At 48.2% G+C, this 17866-nt stretch overlaps 2 protein-coding genes across 2 annotated transcripts; one reads left to right on the top strand and one right to left on the bottom strand.

The window, feature by feature from the left end:
- Positions 1–11521: 11521 nt before the first annotated feature.
- Positions 11522–11968, bottom strand: LOC109749633 (uncharacterized). Its single transcript, XM_020308583.1, has one exon. It carries the CDS (start codon positions 11966–11968, stop codon positions 11522–11524), a length of 447 nt encoding a protein of 148 aa, XP_020164172.1.
- A 1123-nt stretch (positions 11969–13091) lies between these two features.
- On the top strand, positions 13092–16784 carry LOC109749628 (replication factor C subunit 3). Its single transcript, XM_020308579.4, has 9 exons — positions 13092–13340; positions 13842–14058; positions 14573–14652; positions 14734–14893; positions 15072–15153; positions 15281–15410; positions 15495–15558; positions 15654–15722; positions 16414–16784. Exons 1-9 carry the CDS (start codon positions 13163–13165, stop codon positions 16511–16513), a joined length of 1080 nt encoding a protein of 359 aa, XP_020164168.1. The 5' UTR covers positions 13092–13162; the 3' UTR covers positions 16514–16784.
- The last annotated feature ends 1082 nt before the right edge of the window (positions 16785–17866 follow it).

Here is a 17866-nt window from a genome sequence, read left to right as displayed (position 1 = left end):
AAAGAGTGTGTATCGCTTCGGCGGATGATCGGCCACATTCAGCAGACATGTGGGCTGAACACCGTACAAACCCCTACCATTATCTATGAAGATAATGCTGCTTGTGTTGCACAAGTCCAGATGGGTTATGTGAAGAGTAACCTCACAAAGCATATTAGTCCCAAGTTCTTCTATGCACATGAGCTGCAACAGTTGAACGAGGTGAGAGTTTTGCATACCAAGTCCTGTGACAATCTTGCTGATATGTTCACTAAATCATTACCGGCATCAACCTTAGAGAGGTGTGTGCGTGGAATCGGTATGATGAGACTTAGAGAGATGCAAGGTTCAGGGGGAGAAACTTCACAAACTCGTCGCTAAAATCTCAATCCTGATGATCGAGTACTCAACTTGATGGTTGAGTGGATTGTACTCTTTTTCCCTTGAGTGAGTTTTCCTGATGTTTCTCACACGAGGTTTTTGACGAGGCAATTCGTGCAATACAACAACGTATACTGTGTGCTCTTTCTCCACATTTTTTCCCACTGGGTTTTTCGGAGTTTTGAGGCATGGATATACGGATAATTACCCAAGGGGGAGTGTTGGGAAACCGGGTCACCCGGATGGGGTGGCGGCGGCCGCGTGCAACGCTACGGGCCGGCCCCTCCCGTTTTCCCCTCTTTTTGCTAAGTGGGTACTTATCCCTTGACCACCTACCCCCTATATAAAGCAACGAGGAGCCATCATTGTAACACCTGATCATTGATTAATAAAGCTGGTCTCCTCCATCTCTCTGTGTCACTTTTACTTTCGCATACTTCGACTACTTCGTCTACGACGCTCGCTCTCGCTCCGCAACCTCGGACCGGACTCGCCGGCGGAGTTGCGGAACAGATTCTTCAGTACGTGCGTGACAGTTTCGATCAGCCTGACCGGAAGCAGAGACGTTGGAGAAGAGCGAGACAATCTGAACAGAGCAGAGATGAAACGCGGATGTCTCGGCAGAGATGCATGGCGAACACAGGCAAAGCCTGAAGAAACGAACCGCGTGCCTGCCTTGCATGGATGCATGCATGCATGAATGGGGACGGGGGGCTGCTGGAACGAATAACTTTTGGCCCATCACCAAAATATCTGCGTCTACGTTGCACCGCAACAGGATAAGGGAACAGCGGGGAGGGACAGCTCGTGGTTTTGGGATAGGAAGGAGCACAGGAATGTGGTGGCGATGGACCATCATCCGTCCGTGGGAGGCCCAAAGGCCACCTCACCTCACCACCGGATGATACACCGGATGACGGGATGAGGGCACCTGTACGCGGCGAGCATCATGGGATGAGCGACTGTCCCTGCCGCTGCGTAGGTGTCCGGCTGGCTCCGGTTCGGCTCTGCTGGACAGCTGGTGCACGTGATGGGCGGCCAGGAGGCATGCCGCTTCCCCTCCATCACCCAATCTTAGCTGTACTAGTAGTACTACATGTTGATAAGTGATGCAATCAATGAGTCAACTTTATGCTCAAAGTGTTCTTCACTCCTACTCTGATTGGGGCTCGAATTTGAAATTTTGAGCTAGGTTTGGTCATGTACTACCCTGATCTTGTACATAGACCGTACTTGGCATGTCCACATGCAATGCGAGGACGCCATCCCAACCATGTCTTGTCGCCGAGACACCAAGTCGTTGGTTGCACACAGCACATCTCTCGCACCACAACAGTTCCATTTCCTCCTGCATTGACAACGGACATTGTGGTTGCTCCCTTTCTCAGTACATGAGCTCCAAAAGCGACTCCACATCGTTTGCGGCATCGAGCCCACTTTGTTGACTTGTCGCGGGAGAAGGGGGAGCACAAGTTTCCACGGACAGTTGGCCTGTTAAATCCCTGCACTGTTGCGGTACACGGAATAACATAATTTTGCCTTTTTATCGATCTCGCCAGCTGTTTCCCGCAGAGGCAGGACCCACGTTTACAGTCCCTCCACATAGAGATCGTGTGCTCTGCGGGTCCCCTGGCCATGGCCTTGTTGAGAAATGAGAACGAACCGTTGCTGGATGAACAGCAAGAACGTCACCCCATCACAAGTTCAGTTGTTCACAAGTCAAGTCGCGGTGACCGGATCACAGTGCCGTGACTCCGGTTAGTTACGTTCGATCGCGCTCCATGCACAAGAAGTCACAGCACTGCATGCATGCATGGCTCTACCTATGTGCACGTATCAATCTTTTCTGCCCCAGCACCCGGCCAGAAGTGACCGCGGCCGCCGTCGAGGCCACTGCACGTCTGCACGATGACATGGCCTGCCCGTTGGCGAGCCGCTGGCCTGTCGGCCTCGGCGGCACTGTGTGCGAGAGCGCCCAACCGGCAGCGGCGTCGTGCATGCGGCTGGCTGGCGCGTCCAGGGCACGTACGTGGATGGTGGCTGGCTGGCGGCGAGGCCAAGCGAAAATCTCCCCATTCCCATGGCAATAATGCATGCGAATGGTGGTACATACTCTACGTGGACCGGTGGAGGACGTCTTTTGCGGCGCGGGGTGTGCTGTGCCGGTGGGTGCGACGAGCGAGCCAACGGCCCACGTGAGGACGCGCTAAAAGTCGAGTTGGTTGGCCCGATCTGGGGCCGTGTTTGGAGTTGGTGCCGGGTAGGGCAGGGTTTACTTCGGCCGGTGGTATCGGGCGGAGTACGGGGACGGGAGTGGAGGCCGGTGCGCGTGTCCCCGGCCGGCCAGCCGTCGTGGTGACCACCCAGGCTATACGGCCGCGGCAGCGCACGCGCCGACAATCTGTCTCCGGAGCCCTTTGGGCCATCGCACTCCGAACCCGTATTTGAACGGGGAAAACGTAAGGCCAACTGCACCGCGCAACCCCAACGGACGTCCATGTCCGCGTTTCTCCGATGGGTCGTGGGTGCGCCCAACACGCGGCCGCACATCAAAACATGTCTGGGGGTGGACGTGATTAAAATATATATATAAATTTAAATAAACGCAGTTAAAAAACATAAAACATATATAGGGGTCACAGTCACAAAACGGCCCAGTTTCTCAGTCCACTTAAACGGCCCAGTTTCATAATTAATATAAAAACAAAATAAAAAAACGCCTCCCGCACGCTCCTGCCGCGCCCGTCGATGCCGTGGTCGTCGCCGTCTTCACTGGCCGCTGGTGTCGTCGTCGTCGCTGACGAGGTCAATGTAGTCCGGCGTCCTCCACAGGTGGGCCGGCGGTCCGTGGTGCACGGGGGCGGCGGGCTGGAAGATGGACGGTTCCTGCACCACCTCCTTCCGAGGCGAGGCCTCCCGCTCCGGCGACCGCGGCGGCGTGGGGCACCAGGTCACGCCCCCCACGGCGGCCGCTATCTGCTCAGCGGTGCACGACCAGCTCCACCCCTGGCCCACCAGGCCAGGGTGGAACGCGGCCACCAGCGGCTCCTCCACCACCTCCTCCTTCGGCACCATCTCCACCTTGGGGATGGCGACGTCGCCGGCCGCAGAGAGGGCCATCGTCTCCTCGAGGCCCGGCCATAGGCGCTCATCGTGCGTGTTCATGGAGTCCGCCATGACACGCGCCATGAGCCGGGCGTCCTCCTCCGCTGTCTTGCGAGGAGGTGGGGGTGGTGATGGAGATGGCGACGACGACGGCGTGGGCGTCAGGCCGCGCACCCGCGTACGCCCGCGCGCCTGGGGAGCCGCCCGGGGCTCACGTGGCCGCCGCGGCCCCGTCGACGTGCCGGCGAAGAAGGATGCCCGCCGCATGTCGTGCTCATCGCGGAACCAAGTGTCCCACAATGGCGAGTCGGGGGCGTACCTCTTGTCGTAGTAGAGGTCGACAGGGAGGAGGCGGCGGCGGCGCTGGATCTCCTGGCGGCGGCGCTCAGCGGGACCGGCGGGATCGGCACGCCGTCGGCCGACAGGTGCCAGTTATTGGGGAGGTGGACGTCGCTCCAGGGTAGCGGCGTCCTCGTCTCCCAATAACGGCGGCATACGGCCGCCTCAATGTAGTGTCGGTCGCGCTCGCCGGCCGCCGTGGGCGCGATGGAGAACGTGGGCGGCGCGGGGCCCGACGCGGCGGCGATGGCGATGCGGGCTGCTCCTTCTTTACGGAGCCGCGGTGGCGTCCCGACGAGGAGCCAGCCTCGCGGTCGTGCTTGCCTTTGCGGCCGTAGTTCCATAGCCCCATGGCTGCGGGCGGCCGGCCGGCGAGTTCTTGGTTAGGGTTTGGGACTGGGGCTGTCGGGTTTGGAGGAGGCCGCGGGGTGGCGTGGGGTAGTGTGGACGACGACCGGTCCACGGTTCCCATTAAAGAAGGACCGCGACCCCTCGCCTGGGCGGATGACAGGCGGGGCCGCCCGCGCGTGCGCATTGTTGTGGGCGGGTGGGAGGTAGGTGGCCGCCTATCACGCGGCCCCGACGCGGGCGAGGCGCGCGTCCGTTTGGTGTCCGCCGCGACCCAAACCCGGCGCAAGTTTGCGCTCGAAATGGGTTGGCCCGGACACAAAACGGACCAGATGGGTCCGGGCCGTCGGGCGCTGGGCCATCTCGTTTGTTCGTTTTATCCCAAACGAACGGGACCGGACAGAATGGGGTGGCGCGGTGGAGTTGGCCTAGCGTGCTTTGGGTTGCAGCCTTGTGCTGCAAGAGTTACCAGTACTGCTCTTTATGAGTATGCAGGCTTGCTTCAGAAAATTATGGTCGCTTCAAAAGAGTTTGCATCGGCGAGCAGGTGCATACATACGCAATGGTCCAATGTCCTTTGCCTGCGTCGCTGGCGCCGCAGCGCGCACGGTCGCCGAGCGATTTCCCGGACCAAACTGACGGGCAGCACCCCTGTACGTGCAGAAAGCTTTCCGAACTCAGGCACAAGTATAGGCCAAACCAGAAAGGCTGTGTACCACGCGAGACGTCACCCATTAATCTCTCCTCACCACCCACACGCGACGTTTTCTGCCAGGCTCGCGCTTCGAGAAACCAGATGAAAAGATCCCGCTTGCTGCCACCAGCTACCTGATGAAATGGAGTAATCTTCAGAGTCAACCACTCCGCCACTCGTATAGTACCGCAGAACCACCCTACAGCGGCAATGGGCATGGATGTGCAATGATTATTCGTGTATCTCTGGACGTGCATACGTGCTAGGTGAGGTGGCGTCCAAGCGAGCTGCGCCGTACGCGCACTTAAAACCGTGTGCCGGCCATGTGCGGGGGTCACAGTAGAAATCAATCACAAACCCCGGGACACCAGCAAGATAAGACTGGGTCTCGTCGTGTTTGAATCATCTCATGAGGCCGGCCTGTCCAAACAAAGATCCACATGAACGCGGGGTCCCAGGCCCTGCCCCTGCGTCACAGTAATGCAAGGGGCTGCGGGTCCGCCGGCGTACTGTACGTACGTCCAGTCAGTCGGGCCGGCCGCAGTCGTGTAACTAACTACCGGTAACAGTAACACGCACCGATGGGTCGGGTAAAAGCAGGGAGGGGTAGGCGACGAGGAGGCCGGGGACAGCGCACGCACGTGATCGCACGGAGGAGGCATGCCCCCTCACACACGGTCAGGGTCAGGAGCCTGCTGCTGCGCTGGCGGGTGGACCTGCATGTCAGTGTCAGGTAATTTGTGTCCATGAAGAAGAACCAAAATGGTGTCACGAACGGCTCTGTCCTTTCAAAAAAAAAGTGAACTTCCGGGCTCCTGAAACCTCCTCCTTGTTCGTGTGTACTTTTTTTTTAGAAATTTTTCATTCAAATCATGAATCAGTACAAAGTAGGTGACCCTTACAAGCACACTGAAACGCAAATATAAAGGACCATGAACACCTAGAGTACCCTAAGATAACCATAACACAAGAAGATCTCCGGAGCCCTGTGTCATCATCCCTGAATTTTGAGAGAAGACCCCTGCAGCAGAAGGATCTGCAACCAGTCGCAAACAGGTCATCATCTTCGACCACGGTATAATTGCCGCCACGGTGCTTCCTCCTTTCTTGACACCAGCGCTGAGAGGGTATGGACATCAATCCAACACACCTGCAACAGCCGTCGCCATCTTTGGCTTTGAATACCGCGAAAAGTGTCCCTTCCGGAAGGAAGAGAACTCGAGTCATCCGACCGGTCCAGCACCGCGGTCGGGCTATCCGCCCGGACAAAGCAGGATCTCCCACCAGCATCAGCGCAGAGGAAGGAGAAGAACAACAGGAGCAAATCATACCAACAAGGAAGAAGAAAGGTGTTCGTCTCCCGGCCTCCATCGCCCATCTGGGGATCCAAACGGCCAGTGCCGATGGACCTCCAACCACCATAGCCTGCGACCTCGACGAGATCCGGGGATCCCAACACCGCTGGCTTCTAGACGAAGGCAAAAGCCTCGCCTGGCCGCGAACGAAGCCCGGAGAAACTTATTCCGACGCGACACCACCGCAACGGCCTCGGCAGCGTCTCCCTCAACCCTAACCCTACCACACACCCACCTAGTGAACAGACCCGAGGTTCCCCCCCCCCCCTCCCGCCGCCGGAGCGGCTGACGGAGAGAGAGGGAACCGGCGGCGCGCAAGGGATCCCTAGTCGCCTCCTTGATCGCCCCGTGCGATCCAACTTTTCCGGGCGTCCGGTTTGCTCTCGGTCGGTTTGATGGTTTGACGTGTCAATATTTGCCTGGCGCCGGTCTCTTGTTCGTGTGTACTGAAGGGTTGGGAAGAGGGGCTCTGAAAAAAGAAAATAAAGGGAGGGGAGTCAAATGGCCATAATGCCTGCTTCCCATATGCAGAGAATTGAATGACAAGGGGTGACTTTCTCGCCATGTCCGCCTGCTGGGCACAAGGAGACGGGAGCCCAGCTGTATCATCAATGATGCCACAGTAGCATCAAGTTACCACCACGTTAAAGCAGGCTACAGCCAGTAGCTGCATCTGTACGTGCTTAAATTTGACTCAGTGCTACAGAGCTGCTGGTATACAAATGTACAGTACTAATGCAGAATTGATACCGCTAGTATACTGACCTGTGATGGGAGTCGGGAGACCATCCAGCACGTCCCACCGCATACAGTAATGCCACCGATGCACGACTTATTTTGCTTTGTTTATCTCTTTTTGTGATGATGGTATGGGCGAGTGGCGGCTGGCTCGATTGACGCCCAGCTAGGCTAAACTATAGCTAGCTAGCTGTGGCCGTCAGGAGGCCAGATCCCTTCTGGGTGACAAGACATGTACCAGCACCTGTCAGACCCTACGCTACGCGCGCAGCTGACCCATGCCATGCCACGCATGCTTCCACCACCGGCAACAGCACCTGAACTCACCCTCAAAGCTGCCATTATCAATAGTAACTCAACACCTTTTCCTTCATAAAAACGGAACAACCAATCCTTCGAGACCCACTGTTGGCTCAGTTTTAGCTTCACCGATAACCAAACCGAACCTTTCATTTTCTCCGATCGAACCCTTGTCCCGTTGACGTGGCAGCAACAACAACAGCAAGCAAACGAGGAGTCACATGCATGCAGCGAGCGAACATCAGTGCCGGTGCCAGTCCAAGTACGCAGCACTCAAACGAGCACCGCATCATACTAGCTTCGAGCTTGCGTGAGGCGAGGAGCGACAGGTTGGAAATGGCGACGGAGGGCCCCATCGAATCATGGAACGGAGCCAACCCCTTTCGTTTCACGTCGGTCGGTCGACGCCGACGTCGACATGGGCCGCGCGCCCGAAGCGGGGCCGCCTCACGTGACGCAAAGCGGCCCGGCCGGCAGAGGGTCGTGCAAAAGGTGGCGGCAGAGTTCAGCGGTGGTTGGGTTGGGTGGAACGTCGCCGGCCAGTGCGTACGACGGCTGCTGCCGCCGATGCGCCGACAGGCTCGCCCGCTCGGGCCTGCGGGGCGTGGGAAGAAAAGGGCCATCTCCCGATCCATGGCCCTGCGTGCACTGTTGATTGAATCTTAAGGCAGTTCTGATTCCTTAAGTGTGTGTTTGTACGACGATCTAGGTCCTCTGTTCATGGGTGGCACCGACGTGTGAACCACTGTGCCGTGGGATCGCTTCGCCTGTGGATCCAGACCCTGGAATAGAGTGTGGCGTTTGTTCGTTGTTCAGGGCAATTTACATTAGTTGTCAAGTCTTATCCTAATCATGCCAATGCCAATAAAACTATTTGTGCAACGGCCTTTTCACTTAGTCTTACCTCTACTAAGTAGATATACCTAAATATCTGGCGAGAGAAATCGTACAAAGAGAACACCTCTTAATTAAGACAGGACAAACCATTTTCTGGTTTCTTACTCCTCCACCTCAGTGTTTATCCTATGGGACTGTCATAAAATAGCACCATTGTAAACGCCTTTATGTCAAGTGGTGTTGTTTGGGGTATCACATTCGATTCCATTTCGTTCCATTCTGAGCCGGGACGAGCAACAACCAGTAGCTTAGCTGCCGCATTGGCATCCATGAATGCCGGAGCTATGTCTCGCTTACTGCAACAGCTAGCTCTGTCTCGCCTTAAGCGGCTCGGCTATGTGCTCGCCATAGTGGGTCGGCCCAGTATAGCGGTTTTGGGATGGTTCTATAGAACGGTACGGACCTTGTTTAGAATCTATCATGCACGTTTTTTGCTTTTCTGTGTTTTTATCCGTTTTATTCATTTTCTTTTGTGTGTGTTTCTTTATTTGTTTTAATCAGTTTTTATTCATTGTGGTATTTTTAAATTTTTTCGTTTTCCTTTTTTCACCCTTCAAAACATGTCAATTTTTATTCAAATACACGTTAAACATTTTTTATATACGTGTTTAACATTTTTCAGATACACATTGAACATTTTCTGAATACACCTTAAAATTCAGATACATTTCCAATATTATTCGAACACATATTGAACATTTTTTTAGTACTGTGGACAATTCTTAACACACATTGAACATTTTTCATAAATGCCATGATTTTCTTAAAAAACAAGCATAATATTTTTTAAGTGTCAGAACATTTCTCTGAATGTTATGAATTTTTTTTGAATGGTACTCCCTCCGTCCCACAATGTAAGACGTTTTTGCAAGCTAAACATAACATGCAAAAACGTCTTACATTGTGGGACAGAGGTAGTACAAAACATTTTCCTAAAACAATGTGAACATTTTTCTAAAATTTATAAACATTTTTTGCAAAAATATTTTTTGAAAAGCTTTAACAATTCTTTAACTGTCAGGATATTTAGTGACTGGCAAGATTTTATTTAATTGCATGAATATTTTTGTACGTTGTACAATTGTTTTTTAAATGTATCAGCCTTATTTTTGAAAATCTATAAGAAATATCACAAACATTTTTTTGATTGTGATGAACATTTTATAAAAGTTACAGCCTTTTTTCTACACTGCACAAACTTTTCTAAATGTGTGAAGAAAACTCTTAAAATGTAAGTAAATTAATTTTTGAAATATATATATTTAGAATATTTCAAACATTTAAAGGAAAGGGAAAAAGAAGACAAAACGGATAACGGATGAAGGTAAGTAAATTAGAAAAGGTAACATACCTATATTGGCGCTTCCCACTAATGGGTTTCCTTGAAGCGAGGAGAGCTACCGTCTTGCAATTGGCAAGACGTAGTCACGGCCTCCTTGCCGAGATTGTTATGGCCAAATTGTGGGTCGTGGACTGAGCTCAGTTGACACAAAGTATGGTGTTTCTTGGAGAGCTCTGATGTGCCGCTTGCTGCGGCAAAAAGCCAAGACTTGGGCTGGCCAATCATGCGGTCATGCTAGCAGCTCTAGCGACACCGTTTATCTTTTGTTTTTAGTGTTATTTTTTCTCTTGTGCTTTTTTAAGGGGATTTTTGTTCTCATTTGCTGGTTTTCAATCGGTTTTCTAGTTTTTTTTTTGAGAAAAGCTCGCCAAGCCTTTATTGATCACCTAAAATGTTTATGGGGATTACAATTGGGTCATGCTGGATGCCCAACCACAAATGCCTCCCAGCAGGAAGAGAGATACCAAATCTAGCAAGTCTATGAGCCTCATAGTTCGACTCTCGAGGTTCAAAGGAAAAATTACAAGTCGTGAATAAGGCGGAATTTTGTAAGATCTCTTTGATGATAATGCCATGGTCGCCCCCAGCTCTTTGATGGATATGATTTACTACCTGCTTACAGTCAGAAGCAATCTGTATATGATTCGTTCCCAGGTCCAATGCCAACGCCATACCTTCTCTGCATGCTATTGCCTCTAGTGTAGTTGGGTCCATCAGCCCCTCAATTACCAGCATGGAAGAACCCAAATAAGTTCCATCCCGATCACGGCATAAAGCTGCTGCTGTTCCAGTGTTTGTTCCCTCTGAAACTCCAGCGTCTACATTGATCTTCACAAAACCCTCTGGGGGTTGGACCCATCTTGGAGCCTGCCTAGCATGTGGATGACTTGTATTTCTTTGTGTCTCTTGCACCGGCTCTAGCTGGACTAGGTCTGCTATATAATTAAGCACAAACCTGTGTGTCTCATGTGGACTTTGATGTATTCCTTCATGGATAAGCTGTCTCCTAGCATACCAGATTGCCCACAAGGTAACTGTCAATCTTGTGAGTGTTTCACGATCAAGAGTTTCCATCATGAAGAACAGCCAGGCTCGTGCCGACGGCTCAGATGTGGCAATTACGTGGTCCAGCAAATCGTGATCAACAAGAGACCAAACACATCTTGCCATGGTGCACTCAAGGAGACTATGTCTCCACGAGTCCTCGGCTCCACATACATAGCACTGATCATGGTGTGACATTTTCCTGTTCTTTCGAATATCTTCTGTAGGTAGCGAATTTTTGGCCAATCTCCAGAGAAAGTTTTTGAGTTTCGCCGGAACATGCACGTTCCATAGTGTATCCCAGGCCTTCTCGTTTGCAGCCGTGTCAGAGGATCCGCCTCTACCTTCTAGCCAGTCCTCGCGCCTCCTTTTTATATCCACTATCATGCTATAAGCAGAACGCACAGAGAAGATACCGTTCTTTTCAAAGCCCCATGACCAGAAATCTTCCATATTTCTTGTACAGATTGGTATCTTCAGAATAGCTGTTATATCATATGGGAGGAAAACTTCACCTAGTAAAGTTGTGTTCCAGCAAGCATTGTCGCGATCAATTAGCTCCGCCACCATCATCGGTGGATCTGATTTTAAAGCGACAATGGGCCTCATATTTTCCTTCCTGGGTAACCAATTCATATCCCAAATATGACTCGTATTTCCATTGCCTATCCTCCGGACTAGTCCAACCTGCATGATATCGCGTCCCTCTATCAAGCCCCTCCATATCTGGGAGGGATGCCCACCAATAGTGGTTGTCAGGAGGTCCCCTTCTGGGAAATACACCGCTTTCACGATTCGAGCACTTAGCGAACTAGGGTTTTCCAAAACTCTCCAGGCTTGTCTTGCCAATAGCGCCAAGTTAAAGATTTCAAAGTCGCGGAAGCCCAGCCCCCCCCCCCCCATGTACTTTGGCATGCTCATAGAGTCCCATGACACCCAATAAGGTTTCCTCTTGCCTTGTTTACTTCCCCACCAAAAAGCTTTGATCATTGATGTCAACTATTGACATAAACCCCTCGGAAGCTTGAAACAAGACATTGAGTACACCGGAATAGCTTGTGCTACTGATTTAATAAGCACCTCCTTCCCCGCTGCTGAAAGTAGTTTCTCCATCCACCCTTGTATCTTGTTCCATAGTCTATCTTTGAGGTACTTGAAAGCACCATTCTTTGAACTCCCAACATCAGAAGGCATGCCAAGATATTTTTCATTTAACTGTTCGTTGGGGATTTGCAAGATAGTTTTAATATCAGCTCTTATGGACTCTGGGCATCCCTTACTAAAGAACAGTGAACACTTATCCTTATTAATCCGCTGGCCAGATGCTCTAGCATATATCTCCAACAATTGGGAAACCTCTTCAGCTCCCTCAACATTTGCTTTAAAAAACAGCAGGCTGTCATCTGCAAACAACAAATGGTTCACCGGCGGAGCTGATGAAGCCATCTGTATTCCACCCAGATTAGATGACTGAACTCTAGTTTATAAGAGGCACGAAAGGCCCTCTGCTGCTAGCAAAAAGAGGTAAGGTGATATAGGATCCCCTTGTCGAATTCCACGAGTAGGCTCAAATTCTTCTAACTTCTCCCCATTAAAAAGAACTGAGAACGAGACTGAGGTGACCATACCCATGACAATATTCACCCATCTGCTCGTGTACCCCAGCTTTAGCATGATTTCCTTCAGATAACTCCATTCAACCCTGTCATAGGCCTTCATCATGTCAAGCTTTAGTGCACAATGCCTGTTTTTTTGTGCCTTATTCCGCTTCATGAAATGCAAACATTCATATGCAGTAATTATGTTATCAGTAATAAGACGGCCCGGAACAAAGGCTGATTGCTCCTCGGAGATTATGTCTGGCAGCACACTCTTCAGACGGTTAGCAATAACTTTGGATGCTATTTTGTACAAAACATTGCATAAGCTGATGGGACGAAACTGTGTAAGAAGCGTGGGATTTTTTACCTTGGGTATTAGCACCAGAACCGTGTTGTTGATCTCACGGGCACTTTCCACACCTTCCACAATTCTAAGGACAACTTTAGTCACCTCCTCAGAACAAATATCCCAGTGTTTCTGAAAAAATTGTGCAGGAAAACCATCCGGCCCGGGAGCCTTCTGAGGTGACATTTGAAACAACGCAGTTTTTACTTCCTCGACTTTATAGGGAGCGTTCAGAACATCATTCATTTGGCGTGTCACTTTGCGCGGGACTGTATTGATAACCTCTTGCATATTCTCTGTACCTTCAGAAGTGTATAGAGCTGTGTAGAACGCCTTTGTCATCTCCTTCATCTCCTGTTTATCTTCTGTTCTGTTCCCGTCTGATTTCATCAACACTTTTATTCTATTTTTCACTCGCCTCAGATTTGCCCTCATGTGAAAACATTTTGAATTTTGATCGCCAGCTCTGAGCCACTCGGTTTTCTAGTAGAACACACGAAAGCGACGAAGGTGTGCGCTGGAGTGTGGCGAGCGATTTCGCTTTGCCTCATGATGGGCCGGTCTATACTAGCTGTCAGTTAGGAGGTCCCGGATCTGCTGTAACGTCTGGGGCCGGAAATGGGCTGGAGCCCAGAGCCGCACCACTGACCAGTCCATTCCCCCAACCCGGAATTCTGCCTTTCCTGCCGCGCCATGGCCGGAACCACCGCCGCAGCTCCGATGGACATCGACGCCGCCGCCGTGCGGCCGGCCACCAAGGGCAAGGCGACCCTCTCCGCTGCCGCCGCCGTCAAATCTTCGCCGTGGGTCGAGAAGTACCGCCCCCAGTCCCTCGCCGACGTCGCCGCCCACCGCGACATCGTGGACACCAGTGAGTGCCTCTCTCCCGTTGGTTCCGGCCTTCACTACCTCTACGATTTTTAGCACATGATAGTTAAATATGGTGTATGGATTTGGTGGAGTAGTCATGTAGTATGGCTTCGCTAGTGATTTGATGAAGTCTGGTGGTTCATATGGTTAGGATATTGGACTTCTCTAATATAGCAGTGTGCTGTTTGAGATTTATTTGATGCTTTAGAGGTTAGGTTAGACACTATCACAATGGCACACTGTTAATGTGACCTGTGATTTGGGGGTGAAGAGTGGTTTTCTCGAGTGATTTCGTATGTATCTGTTGTCAGATTGGGTATTTTCGCCCCAAAATCAAGCTCTCTGTAAGCTGTCACACATTTTGAGATTTGTTAAGCTGTAACATTTTATTATTACCTAGTACTAGCCTGGCAAAAAAAAACACCTTTAATGCATGATTCTGTTTCCGCACTTTGAATCTGTGAGGTAATCTAATAAGTTTATATCATTTTATTTATTGTAGTTGATAGGCTTACAGATGAGAATAGGCTTCCACATTTGTTGCTCTACGGTCCACCTGGCACTGGGAAAACATCAACGATACTAGCTGTCGCGAGGAAGATATATGGCTCGCAGTATGGCAACATGATTCTTGAGCTCAATGCATCAGATGAACGTGGGATTGGTGTTGTAAGGCAGCAGATACAGGACTTTGCTAGTGCACACAGCCTCTCTTTTGGGTATACACTAAGTGCTATGTTTCGTTGCAAAAAATTGTGAATATTCTTACCTTTTTTTGTGTGGATGCATGTGGGTGGCTGGTGTTCCTTGTATTGTGCTTGGCTTAATAGATGATTTCCATTGGCCCTATCATTGTTCTAATGTGGAACTCCAGTAGCTTGCTAAGAAAAGGATCCCTTAGTTTTAACATGAGGTCGTAGTTTTAACATAAGAAAATAATAATATTGTAAGTATGCAATTACAATATGAATTAAATACCTGTGCTCGAGTTGCTTACTTGCATGCGTAGTTTTAACATGAGGTTGTATGGTTGTAAGCACGCAATTACAATCTCAATTAAATACCTGTGCTAGAGTTGCTTACTTGCATGCGTCTATTGATACCCACACTTGATTCCTTAACTGCATTGGGTTGCTAGTATGGTTGAATGAACTGTTGAAGAAAGAAGATTTATTGCAGTATTAAGCAATTATAGTATTGTTCTTCACTTCTTCACAATGCTGTTAACTGTAGAGCAAAGCCTGCTGTTAAGTTGGTCCTCTTGGATGAAGCCGATGCCATGACCAAGGATGCACAATTTGCATTGCGAAGAGGTTTTTCTATTCTTTCGTCCTTTTTTTTACCCAGATGATATTATTATTTTCATTAAATATTTACATTGATCCGACTTGCAGTCATTGAGAAGTATACAAGGAGCACAAGGTTTGCACTGATATGCAACCATGTGAACAAAATAATTCCAGCACTACAATCAAGGTGCACTAGGTTTAGATTTGCTCCACTTGATGGCACTAATGTTAGTGAGCGTCTTCAACATGTAATAAAATCTGAGGGGTAAGAACCTACCCTTTTGTTGTAAGATTATGTTAGGAATCTGGACCTTTTGTCAGGTTCCTCAGTTTTCTATCCTTAACTTCAGTACTCTGTTGGGACTTTAGAAGTCAGTAATTTTTATTTTTATTTTTCTATATATTTGAGTATGACAACACTAGGTTTATGCTTGTTCTTGCAGACTTGATGTCGATAAGGGTGGCTTGACAGCCCTCGTGCGGTTAAGTAACGGTGACATGAGGAAGGCTTTGAATATATTGCAGGTTACGTCTGAATAATCTCAAGTTTTTTTTTAATATTCCAAAGCTGCTGTATTGTTATCCATTGTTTTGTTCCATGAGCTGATGTACCTTTGCTTTGATACTGACATGCATTGCCTTTTGTATGCAGTCAACACACATGGCATCCTCACAAATAACAGAAGAAGCTGTCTACCTTTGCACGGGAAATCCCATGCCTAAAGATATTGAGCAGATAGCGAGTTGGTTACTAAATGAACCATTTTCAACCAGCTTCAAATGTACTCCTAATTACCATTACCATGTTTCACAATTCATGATCTAAATGTGTGCTTAATGTGCAATCTGTATCCATATCTTTTCAGATATATCTGATACAAAGATGAGAAAAGGTCTGGCCTTGATTGATATCATAAGGGAGGTCACTATGTAAGTGCTCCCTCTCCCTTTCGTTCCTTCTAAGCTTCCTTATTCTCCAAATCCTACTAAGCTTCCTTTTAATTATTTCAATTAATTTTTTGCAGGTTTGTGTTCAAAATTAATATGCCATCCAATGTACGAGTAAAGTTGATTAATGATTTGGCAGATATCGAGTATGTCGTGTCTATACTTTTAAAGTTCAATTTTAACCAAAGTTGTCATCGATTAGATATATTTTGCTGATGATTCTGCTCAAATTGCGACACCTAACTGTAATAGTTACACTGTGTGCTCACTTCTCACAAGTTAAATTACCTTACTTGTTCTGATGATATGATTTATGCTTATTGTGTTATTCCAGTAGTCATTTTAGTTCACACAAGAAGTACTTACCATAGTTCAGTAACTGTAATGGTATGGCCAGGCTGGCTTGGTGAGTATGGTCATTCCTTTAGGCTGTAGACTTTAGTCAACTAAGCAAAGCAACAATCGACACAAATCATGTTGCCGAAACAGTGCCACACTCCAAAGCATAATTCGTATTTGGTTAACTTGGCATGTGTGTTCTCTGCACATCCAACATGTTGATTTTCAGAAAGTGAAAAATGTGGTAGTTTCAACGAAGCAATTACGCCTAGGAAACCTTTTGCTTATCTGGAATGTTTGGTTTTGTACTGTACTGGATTCCTTATATGATCTAAAATGATCCTCGGAAATATTCCCCAGGAATGAGATACGATTATATTTTTCTTTTGACTTGTTGAATTGTTATATTCCCGAAGTACTGGGACCAAAAGTCAGATAATTCTTTTGGCAGTGCCTCTTCAAACAGTCAGCAACGTTATTGACATCATTTCTGTGCAGGTATAGGCTAACCTTCGCCTGCAACGACAAACTGCAGCTTGGGGCACTGATCTCGACTTTCACGACTGCTCGGACGGCTATGGTTGCTGCCGCCGCCTAATTTGAACACCCACTCAGATCCGGAAATGATGGGGCAGTTTATTTATCTTCTGTGTCTCTTTAGCTTAAAGCTCGTCGAGGAGAATTTTTTATGCTAGAACTGTCTGTCTGCCTGACACCTTCGGGAGGGTTTTTTAACTCGACTGTAACTGATTGCTATCAGGTTTAGGTGATGTACATGATCGATGCGGCATTTTGTGCAGTAGGGAGTCATTCACGACTCAAGTAAACACTGCTATGAGTTATGACATTGGAAAAAACATTTTGAGCAACTACTAGTGTTGCAAAGCGAGAAACAGTCATTCAGAACGGAAACAAGGTGACACCAACAATCTATCCTGTCAAGACATCTGTATTTCGCAAGTCATTCCAAAAGGAGCAAAAAGGCAACAGAAAGGAATAACTGTTAGCTTCCGAGAAATGGCGAAGCATATGTTATTCCACCAAGATATATTCATTCCCATATGGCTCAATTGCTGTGTTTTCGGCATTAGCAAAAAAGAAAAGAAAAACAACAATCAAGGTTACCTGAGCAATACGCGCATAACATTTTCAAATTTTGGAAATAATATTTTGACATTTTAAAAGTTTTGAAATAATTCTTGTATATTACTCACATTTCTCAATTTTGTATGAGCCTGTTTAGAGAAGCACCATGGTGGTGGTGGTGGGGGGGGGGGGGGGGGGTATTGGGATGTGTTCGGTACTTTCCCTAAATATATATCACATCCTGCCGTTTTTCCAAATTTTTTTGTTTTGTATTTCTTTTCTTCTTCTTTATATTTTGTATTTCCGGAGGGACATCTGTGAATATTTTTTAAAGCAATTCATGAACTTTTCAAAAGATATGTGCATAATTTTTTTCCATTCATGGTGAACAATTTTTAATTGGCCTCCCGCAAATTTTTTTTTTTTTAATTGGTATGATTTTTTTTGCATATAAGAACATTTATTTCTAGGAACATGAGCAGTTTTTATTTACACATACAAAACTCTCCATTGCAATAATTTTAAGATTTTTATTTTATTATTTTTTAACAAAAATAATTATTAATGAGTTGCACAATGGCCGGCCCACTATCATTTCCCATCAGGTGGCACTCGCGTAGCTGCCACTACAAAACTGTGTTAGCAGAATATTTCTCAAAAAAACAATGTTAGCAGAAACTGTGTTCTCTTAATGGCCGGAAAGAGTTAACAGAACCTCTCAAAAGAAAGGAGTTAAGAAACTTAAGTTTGTAAAAAAAAAGAGTTAAGAAACTGAAAGAAAAGGGAGTTAACTGAACCTCTCATTAAAAGAAAAAGAATATATCGTGCGTCAAAAGAAGAGCAATCTGAAAGCAGCAAAGCATCA

This window comes from Aegilops tauschii, chromosome 2 (genome assembly GCF_002575655.3).
Source record: "Aegilops tauschii subsp. strangulata cultivar AL8/78 chromosome 2, Aet v6.0, whole genome shotgun sequence".
Classification (NCBI taxonomy): Eukaryota; Viridiplantae; Streptophyta; class Magnoliopsida; order Poales; family Poaceae; genus Aegilops; species Aegilops tauschii.
Note: the sequence above shows the minus strand (reverse complement) of the source record. Positions and strands in the feature narration are given on the sequence as shown.